This window comes from Brassica oleracea, chromosome C9 (assembly GCF_000695525.1).
Source record: "Brassica oleracea var. oleracea cultivar TO1000 chromosome C9, BOL, whole genome shotgun sequence".
In the NCBI taxonomy this organism is placed as follows: Eukaryota; Viridiplantae; Streptophyta; class Magnoliopsida; order Brassicales; family Brassicaceae; genus Brassica; species Brassica oleracea.
In genome coordinates this window covers 44,434,933-44,446,735 of record NC_027756.1, presented here as the reverse complement: position 1 = coordinate 44,446,735, position 11,803 = coordinate 44,434,933, and the positions used below count along the sequence as shown (strand labels likewise).

At 33.0% G+C, this 11,803-nt stretch overlaps 1 protein-coding gene and 1 long non-coding RNA gene across 2 annotated transcripts; both read right to left on the bottom strand.

Moving 5' to 3' along the window:
* Positions 1-2,333: 2,333 nt before the first annotated feature.
* Positions 2,334-3,639, bottom strand: LOC106317082. Its single transcript, XR_001265050.1, has 3 exons — positions 3,162-3,639; positions 2,915-3,046; positions 2,334-2,616 (listed from the first exon to the last, which is right to left on the bottom strand). It is a non-coding gene; the product is annotated as an uncharacterized LOC106317082 (long non-coding RNA).
* Positions 3,640-5,543: 1,904 nt separating this feature from the next.
* On the bottom strand, positions 5,544-6,648 carry LOC106316902 (ethylene-responsive transcription factor ERF016). Its single transcript, XM_013754768.1, has one exon. It carries the CDS (start codon positions 6,563-6,565, stop codon positions 5,870-5,872), a length of 696 nt encoding a protein of 231 aa, XP_013610222.1. The 5' UTR covers positions 6,566-6,648; the 3' UTR covers positions 5,544-5,869.
* Positions 6,649-11,803: the final 5,155 nt, after the last annotated feature.

Below are 11,803 nucleotides of genomic sequence, written 5' to 3'. Positions count from 1 at the left end.
AAAATGATACTGAAAGCATATCTCTGCAACAAGTACAATAAAAAAAAACTAAAGATGGCTTGACAGACAAGTTATTACTACAAAAACACAAACATAACAAAAAAGACATCCTAATTTTCCACGGCAACAAGTCCACATATGATTAACAAACCCAAAAAAACGTAGCTTACAATAGATAGTTTAAGACAAATAACAAATAGGTAAATAACTCTTAGTTGGCGGTCGCTTCTTAATAAGCATTGACACAACCTATAGTTAAAATATATTGACACTCTCTTCAACACGATTATACTAATCCCACATGGTCCTTCAACCATAAGGCAACTAAAATATATAACAATGTGAAATCATTGTTTGTTATGAGATTGTTTTTCCTATTGATTTTGTTGTTTTATTTTATGGGAAATTATTGTCTATGCATTACTATTTAATAATGCATAGACAAATTTTAAACGGTTTCATTTCTAAAACAGTTATCAATAATCGATTTTGTAAAATTTACGTTAAACAATAATAATAAATGCAGGTGCATTATTAAACAATTTTTTTTGTTCTGATGTGTTTACTTATATGAAATTTTGATCCTTAAAATGTTTCAAATCTTATACAGAAGTAAAGTTTACCAAACATAATAAAAGAAAAGTTATTCAAACTATTTTCCTAATTTTACTGTGATAGTCAGGTTACTCTTTTTCATTTCATATAATAGAAACTTATTTGAGATTAATATAAATAAAATTTTAAAACGATAAATAAAATTTTAAAACTAAATTTTCTCATTTATTCAAAAGATTTACCATGAAAGTAAAAATAGTAAGTTGCAATTGATCAAATAAACACAATTAATCTAAAATTAAGATGATAATTTACATGTGATAAAATATAAAAAAAATTAAAAGTATATTATCCGCGCGTAGCGCGGAAAAACGATCTAGTTTATGTAAAAAATGGTTTTAAGTGTTGAACAGAGCTTGGAGTTAAGATAAATGATTTTACATTTTATCAGATAAAGTTTAGGCTTATCACATTTAAGATTTGGAGTTTAACTTAAAAATATTTGATTTGGTGTTTAGATTTATGATTTAGGAATATATTTAAGTTTAGAGTTTATGGTATATGAAATGGAATTATGGTTTATGAAATAAAGTTTATGGTATATAATTATGGTTTTGGAATTTGAAATCAAATATGTAGTTTGAGATTAAATTTCCAAAATTACAAAACTTAGAGTTTTATATTTAAGATTTGGAATTCAAGCTTTAAATATTATTGTTGAAATTTGTATTTAACATATAGGGTGTGAGATATGTAGTTAGGGTTTAGAACTCGAAGTAAAAAATATTATTTTTGTTTTTTTTCTTCTAATTTCTTATTAGTGTTTTGATTTTTTTTAAATCATATTACTTTTTGTGTTATCTTTAGATTTTATGATGAAATATTTAACTTTTAGGGTATACTCAAATTTTATTTATTAATTATTGCTTTTAGAATCATTAATAAATATAATTTACTCTAATAAAATACAAGTAAATCATAAAATAGCATGTAATTTTCCATTAAAATTTAAAACATACAAAGACAGTTGACTAAGATGGAGGTGCTGTCTACTAATAGAAACAAAGCTCCTCCGATGCAAGTAACTAACTCACCAAACTGCAGTCAAAGAATAAAGTAACCAATAACAGCTATGATCTTAGTGCTCCCTGACTTAACCTTACGGTCTTTTCAGCGACCTTCCAGTAGCCAGCAACAGTGGCTCGATTCATCCTATTTCCACTCGGATACTTCCGGTCCAATGGACAGAAGAAGATCCACTCTGAGTCTGTTGTCCCCACCACAGAAAGATCTGCATCGAATCATCATCAGGTACCGTTTGACATGCATGCCGTGATTTGGGTATGCAACCAGGGGCGGATCTAGAAAATAATATAATCTGGGGCACAATAAATATAAAAATATAAAATTTAATTTAGTATATTAAATCAAATTATATTCTTTTAAAAGACATTCATAACTAAATTCTTTTATCTTAGTTTAAATGAATTAAAACCCAATTTTCATGTTTTTAAATTTTTGTTTTAAATTATATATTGCACATAATAATTTTATTGTGAAAAATAATTCCTTTAGTTTTTATTTCAATCTGACTACTAAAAATAAACTTAGTAAAATAATTATTACAACAAAATTTGAATAAATTATATTATTTTACTTTGGAAAATTATTTAAAGAAAGAAGGAAAACAAAGATTTATTAAAAAGAAAGAACTGTTTTAGGTAGCAAAAACAAGGAAGTTTATCATTTATGAAAAGGTGAATCAAAAGTGTGTAAGATAAAATGAAATGACAAAATCCATATAGCTCATGGTTCGAACAATGAGTGGGTGGAGCACAAATAAACCTTTAGAGCCAAATAAGCTACACACTTGCATCTATATATTTCTTACACAAAGCATATATAATATCAGTATGTGGCACGTGCCACACCCATACTGTACTTGAGTCCGCCCCTGCCATAGTTTGATGAACTAATACAAAGTAGGATCTTAAACAAAGTGATTGGAGGCAAGACGATGTACATCTCTCTTCCTCTGGTCTTTGCTAACTCTACACAGCTCTGTGAAAAAAGCAAAAACCAGCAAAGCAACTTTATCCATCATAGGCTTTTAAGCAGAAAAATTAGTGACTAAGCTATAGATATATCATCAAACAATTCATTTCATCCCTCTTAGTTACGATCCAAAAGACATTATATTGATAAGTTACAAATCATTCCAGCAATAAACATATTCTTAACTACAGATGAGAACACATATGTAAAGCAAAATACCAAACGAACTCCAGCAAATGACCAAAAAATCCTCTTTATGATTACCAATATTCTGTACAATGTCTAAGGACAGGTAGAGAATTACCATAGTTAAACTTTCAATGTATCTCAGACATGAAAGAAAGACTGCAACTTCACAGGCATCACTCAAGCAACAAGATGACCGAAAGGACCAACCACAGAAGGTCACAAGAGCTTCATCTACACTCTCTAGAGCCTGAGAAATAAGTGTTGTTAGTAGCTATAGTACATTTGAAAGTCACCAAAGTTTTAAATAAAAAACCTGAAAAGCAAATTAAGTCATTTTCATGACTAATACAAAGAATACCAACCTTGTCAAATGAGCATCAAATGGACAGTTTCAATCCCGAAGAGACAGACAGTGATCCTTGATTCCCAAAACAAAAGCACAAGAGCAAACGAGATTCATACGCGATGGTGAGAACAAAGAGTATTTAGTCAACTGCGAGCCAGCATACAATGTCAAAAGGAGTGTGGTGGTGAAACTTCAATCGAGATCGAAAACGAGAATCTGAGGAAGTCAATCGAATCTGGACAGATCTTTATCGGACTCTTCTCCGAATTCGATGTTCTCGTTAACGTTGATTCAACCCAATCTTTGGATTCCAGCGACGCAAACCCTAAAGTCGTCGACTTTATCTCCCATAACCTATTCGAGACCGAACCGAGATGAACAGAGGAACATAAGATTATGTGGGTTTCGTCTTTCTTTTTTTCCAGAAAGAGATCAACTTTCGATATGGTTTGAGCGATACATTCGGTTTGGAGGGGAGAAGAAAGAAAAGTATTTTTTTTTTGGCTAAGTGTTTTGGTGGCAAAGTATTTTTTGATTAAACTATTTTTGCATAAAAGTGTTACCTTAAATGAAATCTCCGAATTTTGTATTTCCGCTTAATGAAATTCTATCTTAGCGCGAATTTAATGATACGATAGAATTGTGATCCATTTTTGATATTTTTGGTAGCAATTGGTGATTTTGTGCTACCGCGAACTGCTACCAATACTTATATTTTTTTGTAGTGGTTCGTGAATAAAAGAGAAAAGTAGCTAGCATGCTAGTTTACGTGGAAATGAGATGCTCAGATGGATGAGCTTTACAGCTTTGTTTCTAAGTTTTAAACATATTTTAGCAGATTTTGGATGAATAAACATGCATGCCACTACTAATATGATCAAGAAATATAGCCTACTACTGATTTATAATAACGCCATTGTTGTATACCAGCTGAGTTCAAACTCGCATGTTTCATGTTGTCTAAAAAACATTTCACTAGCAATGTAAAAGAAAAGTAAAGCAAACTATATATGATTTTTGTGAGCTATTTGTCATTCAAATTAGAGCTCAACAAAAAATCCATAAATTTCGTTCTAAAAAAAACCAGTAAATTTTTATTCGATTCCTTATCCTCACTGATTTGAACCGAAAAATCAGAATATTTGTTACTGTACAAAACAAAACAAGAGTAGGACTTTCTCTAGTAGCTTCAAGCATTCCAGTCGAGTTATATTAATATACAATATCCGTAAAAAATGAATCAAATCAAAATACTAATATTTTCTAGAGCGGATATCTGATATGATATGTTATATCATATATGCATATATATATATACATATATTAAAAGAAATTATTATTTAAATTATATAATGATTATATTTTATGTAAGTTAAACAATAATTTATTTATTAAATTGACTGGTTTAGTTATTAGAGTTTTTAAAAGTAAGTAACTTTTTATTTTTTTTGTAAATATTAATATTTTATATTATCTTTGGATTTTTCTTTATTTATTTTAATTTTATTATTTATATGGATCATATCGAATATTAAGTAGAAAATAAAAAAAATTAGATATCAGGACACCAAATATTTTATTAGCTATGGATCATATCTATGGGATAGATGACTTTTTGAAATAAACGAATCACGGATATTTTCGACTCGGGTATTCGATTTGTGCACACCACTAATTAGAATATGTTTTGATCCCAACTCAGCGCAGTGTAGCCAATCTCTTTGTACTAGAGGCTCACGGTCTCCTATCTAAGGATTTTTGTTGGTAAACAAACGTAAAACTCACATTTTAAATTTTGCATAACTCTACGGTTGCTATATTCGTCCTTTCAATGTCACTTGTCATCAGTACCGGCCCAGCATCACCAGGCGCCTAAAGCCTAAATACTCCGAACTTGCATGTAAAAAATATTGTTATTTAAATGAGGCGCCTAAAGCCCAAATACTCCAAACTTGCATGTAAAAAATATTGTTATTTAAATGTTGCCCAAAAGAGTCGAACCCTGACCTTATATAACATCTGTATCAGACCCACTACACTACGAATGATCCTTTGTATTTTGGCGCCCCTTAAAAATCTAACATTATTTGGCGCCTAAAACATAGGCTTCATGAGCTTTAGTGCATGGCCGGCTCTGCTTGTCATAATAATATCAACTGCTCAATAACAATAACATGAACAACAAAGACATGGAAACATTCGATCTTAGCACGGGTTTGATATCTGGTTTATGATCTCTCTAAATCCGAAGTCGATCATATTTGTGAAGGCTCGCCAAAGTGTAAGTTATATGTTTTCTAATAGCACTCAATTTATTAGTTTTGAAACTAGTTGACAGCTATTAGTTTATTATTACATACAAATTTATAACAAAAGATATTATATAACACTAGTTCCCAACAAAACATGAGCACTTATAGAAAAAAATACACATATGGAACCGTATGTATAAACTTTGTAAACCATATATGACCAAACAATAGGGGTCAAGGTTGGCTTGTTACAAATAAATCAAACCAATCCTGGAAAGAAAACTCAAGCGGAAGTAATGTGCAATGTAATACAGAGCACATAGAGACACAAACCAAAAAACATGTGAAATAAATTGATTTAGAAAATAATAAATAAAATGAAAAGATGAGCCACAAGAGGCTAGTACCTTGATGATTCACCTTGAGTAATGATGGAATATTTTGTCCAAGATCACTGATAAAAAGAAGGATCTCAGAAATTCCAAAGGTTAAAATTGTAATGAGAGTAATCATCTTCAACAACAGATGCTCCATCGTAGTAAAAATCAGATGAGAGCTCATGTTGTGTCGACGGGAAATACAAATTGGTCGAATCAACGTCCATGAAATAAGTACCTAACTCTTCCGAAGTTGTAGGAGCCATAAGATTCTCTTCCCACATAAACGGCCAATACGGTGTCGTATCGTTACTATTGGTATTGGTATTGCTATTGCTATTGCAATCACCCACGTGGTTGTTACTATCTCCCCCAACTTGTCCTAACGTCGGCCCACCACTACCACCACTACTTTCCCCACGTGCCGAATTTCCAACTCCTTCCTCCGTCCTATCGCCATGTGGCGAGGGTGGCTGTTCTTGTTGTTGTTGTTGCTGCTGAGGTGGTGGTAACGGTTCCTCGCAGGCGAAGCGGTTAGCTACCACCTGAATCTGCTGCGGCGTCAGAGAACGTCCGCCGGGTATCTCCGGAGGACTATCCGGGAAGTTAAAACGTGCACCGGGGCCGCGGAGGCAGTAAAGAGCCGCGTCGAAAGCACGCGCCGCCTTCTCAGCGGAGTCGAAGGATCCGAGCCAGATTCTCTCGCGGCTGTTGGGGAGACGAATCTCGGCCACCCATTTGCCCCACTTCCTCTTCCTTACACCTGTGTACTTGGGCAATGGTGCTTCCATATCTTACGAAATGCACAAGTGTACTGTGTGTAATACAGTTTTAGTTAATTAGGGTTTTGGTTCATGTACTTTTTGGAGTTGACAATATAGTGAGAGTGGCGGCTTGTTAGTGTATTTATATGTGTGTGTGATAAGTAGAGTATGAGAATTATAGAAGAGAAGCTCTCGTGTTGTATGCGCGTTGACGAAAATGATTATGTGGAAACACGGATTAAGAAGCGGTCATGTTTATTATTTGCCACACGTTCCGTAACTCTTTCTTTTTACAAGCATGTGCTTGCTTTTCTTCTTCTTCTAGATTATTAGTTTTCACTAACCAACAAAATTACGCTTTAATTCTATATAGTATAATTTTTGCAGGAGATGCGAGCATGTTAAGATTAGACTATGAATATATGTAGTTTTAAAATGAATTTATAGTGTTTGGTTTTTACATTTTTTTTTTGCTTATAGGATTTGAGTTTTTCAATTTTTTTCCCTAAATATTGTACAGACAAAAGAAAAATGAAAAAAAAAAAATCTAAAAACGTTGACAAAAAAACATAGATGGAAAAGAACTTTCTGGTCAATGAGGACCCAAATTTATGAGAAATTAAAAAAACAAAAAGTCTAACTAAATCCATTCAATACCTTAATTAGCTATTTTGCTGCTGTATTATTCGAACTCATTGTCATGAAAACTTATAGTTGATTTCCTTTTCAGTATACAAGGAAGTTGTTGACTGTAAGTAATCTTTTTTTTTTTTTACTTCTAAGTAATCTATGTTACAAATGTATATTTGTTTTCTACTTAATTAACTTTCTTTCGTCACTTTAGTTTTGAACTGTTTTCAGCTGGTTTTGTCTCTGGATATCCCTTTATATACATTTTTTGTGTTAAAACTACAATACCATGCTGAGATATCTGAAGCATATGATTTCCAGGGAGGCAACCACCGTATTTGCTTAGATTTCTGGTTTTGGTGGGTTTAAAATTTATATCGACAAGTCATGTGGTTAAAACACCCAAATATAATATACACTAGACATGTACTAATTTACTAATTTACTAATTATATATCAACTACTTTTTAAAATGAACTTTACGAGCATTGGCGATATTTAAAACCGACATAGCTTCTGTGCTATCACTGGTGGAACCGTGCTAGCTAGTATAATCTGTAACCCTCTTTTTAATATTTCCCTTGCGTACCGCAAAGCAAAAAAGAAGCGAAGGACACGAAAATTTTAAAAGGATATTGGTACATTTATAGAACCATTTTTGCCATAAATAAAGTACTGTAATTCACCATATTTAATAGATAGACATGTGTTTGGCCAACATCCTATCATATTATTTTGTCACGTTTCCTGAAAGCTACACTTGTGAAGGAATTTGAGTTCTTCCCCTTTTCTGCGCTGTCTATATATGAAAAATACAAATACTTAGTTTATGCTAGTTGGCTATGCTTGTTCGTTTGATAGAAGGAACCAAAATAGTGATTTCCTTTCTTTACAAAAGTAATCAATTGTTTTAATGCTTATTGCTTTAATTATTAGCTAGTTTCTATTTTATCTATTAAATATATATTTCGATTTTTGAAATAGCGCTATTCTCGTGGGAATACTTTTTTTTTGTTGTAAAATCGTGGGAATACTTTCAATATACAGACTGTAAATTAATAGATTTACATTCCAAAAATCGACGGCGTTTCTCTCTTCAGAAAAAATCAGTTTTACCACAAATTTAATATCACTTTTCAAATTAATTTTTAAATGATAATCATTTTTATGAATATCTTAAGTTGTGATGAAAAAAACTAAACTAACTTTCTTAAATTATTTATAATTGCTTAATAATAATTTTAAAACACTACATAAGTTTATAAACTCAACTTCACCCAATAAATACTAAATTTTAAACAATAATCACTAAATCCTAAATCAGAGTCGGACCTGTACAAAGCAAATGAAACATTCGGCTCAAGCTTCCTAATTTTTTTAAAAAAAATTACATAGACCAATATTCTCAAATTTGTAAAAATATTTATTGAAATCTTTACTAAATCGCCTACATCTCCTTCAAATTTTAAGACCGGCCCTATCTAGTCTTAAATCTAAATGTTAGAACATTTTTGATTAATAATATTTTTGAAAAGTGATAACCAACATAATTTATTTCAAGCACTTTCTCTTTTTTTCTTCTCTTTTGCAGTTTTTTTCAAAGTATTAGCATATGTTAAAATATATACACAGAACAAGATTAATTGAGATAAAAGGGCCAACACAGGATTCAAATTATAGTATACTCGTTGTCAAAACAAATTAAGGTCCTATTATTAAATCTTCTTCCCTAGTCCAAAGAAATTAGAGTATGATTAACCCGGGGTTCTTAGGACGGGGTTCTTAGCGGAAGTTAAGAAACTGTTTTTTAACTTTTAACTAAAAAAACTAAGAACCGGTTCTTAAATAAAGACTTTAAGAACCGATTCTTATTTTTTTAAGTTAAAAGTTAATAAACAATTTCTTAACTTCCGCTAAGAACCCCACTCTAAGAACCACAGGTTAATCATGGTCTTAGGGTGAGGTTCTTATATTCCGTTAAGAATCAGTTTTTAGTTTTTTTAGTTAAAAGCTAAAAGACGGATTCTTATATTCTGATAAGAATCCACCCTATGAACCTCCAATAATCATGCTCTTACAACCTTATCTACAATTTCTTACAATAAAAAAAAAGAAACTTAACGTACTGTAGGGTTTCTAAAGTCTATAATAAAGACTCACTTTTGCATATTATTTTATTTTATTTTAAATGAGACATTTTGAAACTGTAAACTACATTCTCGAAATATTAAGATTGTCTTTTCTGAAATATCGTTTTTGATCATAAACTAGAAAAGACCAATAAAGTAATTATCGAAGTGAAAAAATACAAAGAATAATTCGTTTTCACGGTTGATCGTGTCAACCAACGGTGAATGACATTGACGAGCAACACCAAACGGGTGATACAGAATGATGGCCGTTTTGTTGGTTCTTACAAAAATATCTCTCGGACATGACATTGCTCAAGACAAACAATTCGAAACCACGAATCTCTAAAAACATGATTAATGTTGTAAAACTTAGGGGAAAGTTCCGTGTTATTCTTTTTTTTCTTAAATATAATGAGCTCTTTAAATATATAGGAAATTACACCGTCATAGAATAATGAAAAGACTAGAAAATGAAATACAAATATGAAAATATTACAAATCATAAACCAAAAAGGAAAAAGAAAAACAAAAGTGGCCGACTCTCTCTCTAGCCGTCTCTCTCTCTAACGGTATGGGCCGGTTATGGACCGGGCCAGTTATGGACCGGGCCGGTTATGGACATCCACAATATGATTTATAACACTCCCCCTTGATGCCATAACCATACAGAGATTGTAATACGCTTTAGATATTGCCTCATTAAAACCTTACCAGGAAAATCCAGTGGGACAAAATCATGGTGAAGGAAAAAGAGTACAACACGTATTACTCCCCCTGTTCTGAACAGCTCGCGGCTGGCCTCATGAACAGCCAAAATCTCCGAATGGTTTGAAGATGTGGCCGCGATCGTCTTCTTCATGGAACGCCATGATATGGTCGTTCCACCATGTGTGAAAACATAACATGTCTGTGATCGAGCATTGTGTGGATCCGAAAAATAACCTGCATCAGCAAAATCAACTAAACCTTCTTTTTTTGGTTAGTATAAAATAAACCCAAGTATTTCGTTCCTTGCAGGTAACGAAGAATATGTTTAATCTCGTTCCAGTGCCTTTGGGTTGGACAAGAACTAAATCTAGACAATAGATTCACCAGAAAACATATATCTGGTCGTGTATGACTAGCCAGATACATCAAAGCTCCTATGGCACTGAGATATGTCACTTCGGGACCAAGGACATCTTCATCGTCCATCTTAGGACGGAATGGATCAGTGTCCAAGCCGAGAGACCTCACGACCATGGGGATAGATAAGGGGTGAGACTCGGCCATGTTGAATCTCTTGAGTACTTTTTCTGTATATGCCATTTGATGCACAAGGATTCCATCTCTTATGTACTCAAGCTGTAATCCCAAACAAAACTTTGTTTTTCCAAGATCTTTCATCTCGAATTCTTTCTTAAGATATTCAACTGTTTGAGAGATTTCTCCAGAGGTTCCTAGGATATTTAAATCATCAACATACACTGCTATGATCACAAAGCCCTGGCCGAATTTCTTTATAAAGATACAAGGGCTGATTGGATCATTCTTGTATCCCTCTTTCACTAAGTACTCACTTAGTCTATTGTACCACATTCAGCCTGATTGTTTCAATCCATGAAGTGACTTATTCAACTTTATACAGTGTTGTTCTCGAGTACTCGATTTGTTTTTCAACTCTATACCCTCTGGTACTTTCATATAAATCTCATTATCCAGTGGCCCATATAAATATGCAGTTACAACATCCATTAACCGCAAGTCTAATTTTTTCTCTTATAGCCAGACTTATCAGGAATCTAAAAGTAGTAGCATCCACCACAGGGGAGTATGTCTCCTCATAATCTATTTCTGGTCTCTGTGAGAATCCTTGTGCAACAAGTCGTGCTTTATATCTAACGACATTACCATGTTCGTTTCTCTTTCTCACAAAAACCCACTTATGGCCGACTGGTTTAACATCATAAGGTGTCCGGACTATTGGTCCAAAAACATCTCCCTTCTTTAAAGAGTTTAACTCCACGTTTATAGCTTCTTTCCATTTGATCTAATATGATCGTTGAGTGCACTCATAAATAGACGTGGGTTCATGATTCCCATTCAAATCCATAAGTTCAAGTGCTACCTTGTATGCAAATATATCATCAAGGTCAATATTCTTTATGTTCCATTGTATCCCAGACAAGACATAATTTATTGAGATCTCATTATTATCAGGACCTTCAGTACCTTGAAGCTTGGCGTCCCAAGAATCAGTATTAGGTACATCAGGGTCGGCCGCATCTAAGATCTTATGATCGGCCGCGATCGCTATTAGGGTTTTGGGATCGGCCGCGACTAAGTCCCGGGATTTAGGAACGACAGCGGTCGTTCCTAGGGTTTTAACAACCTCGGTTTCAATCTTTACACCTTTCTTAGTTTTCCGAGGGTTTTTATCTTTGGAACCTATTGGTCTACCACGTTTCAAACGTTGTCTAGACTCTGTAGCAACTTGATTGTGTCCCTCTTGAACATCAATTCT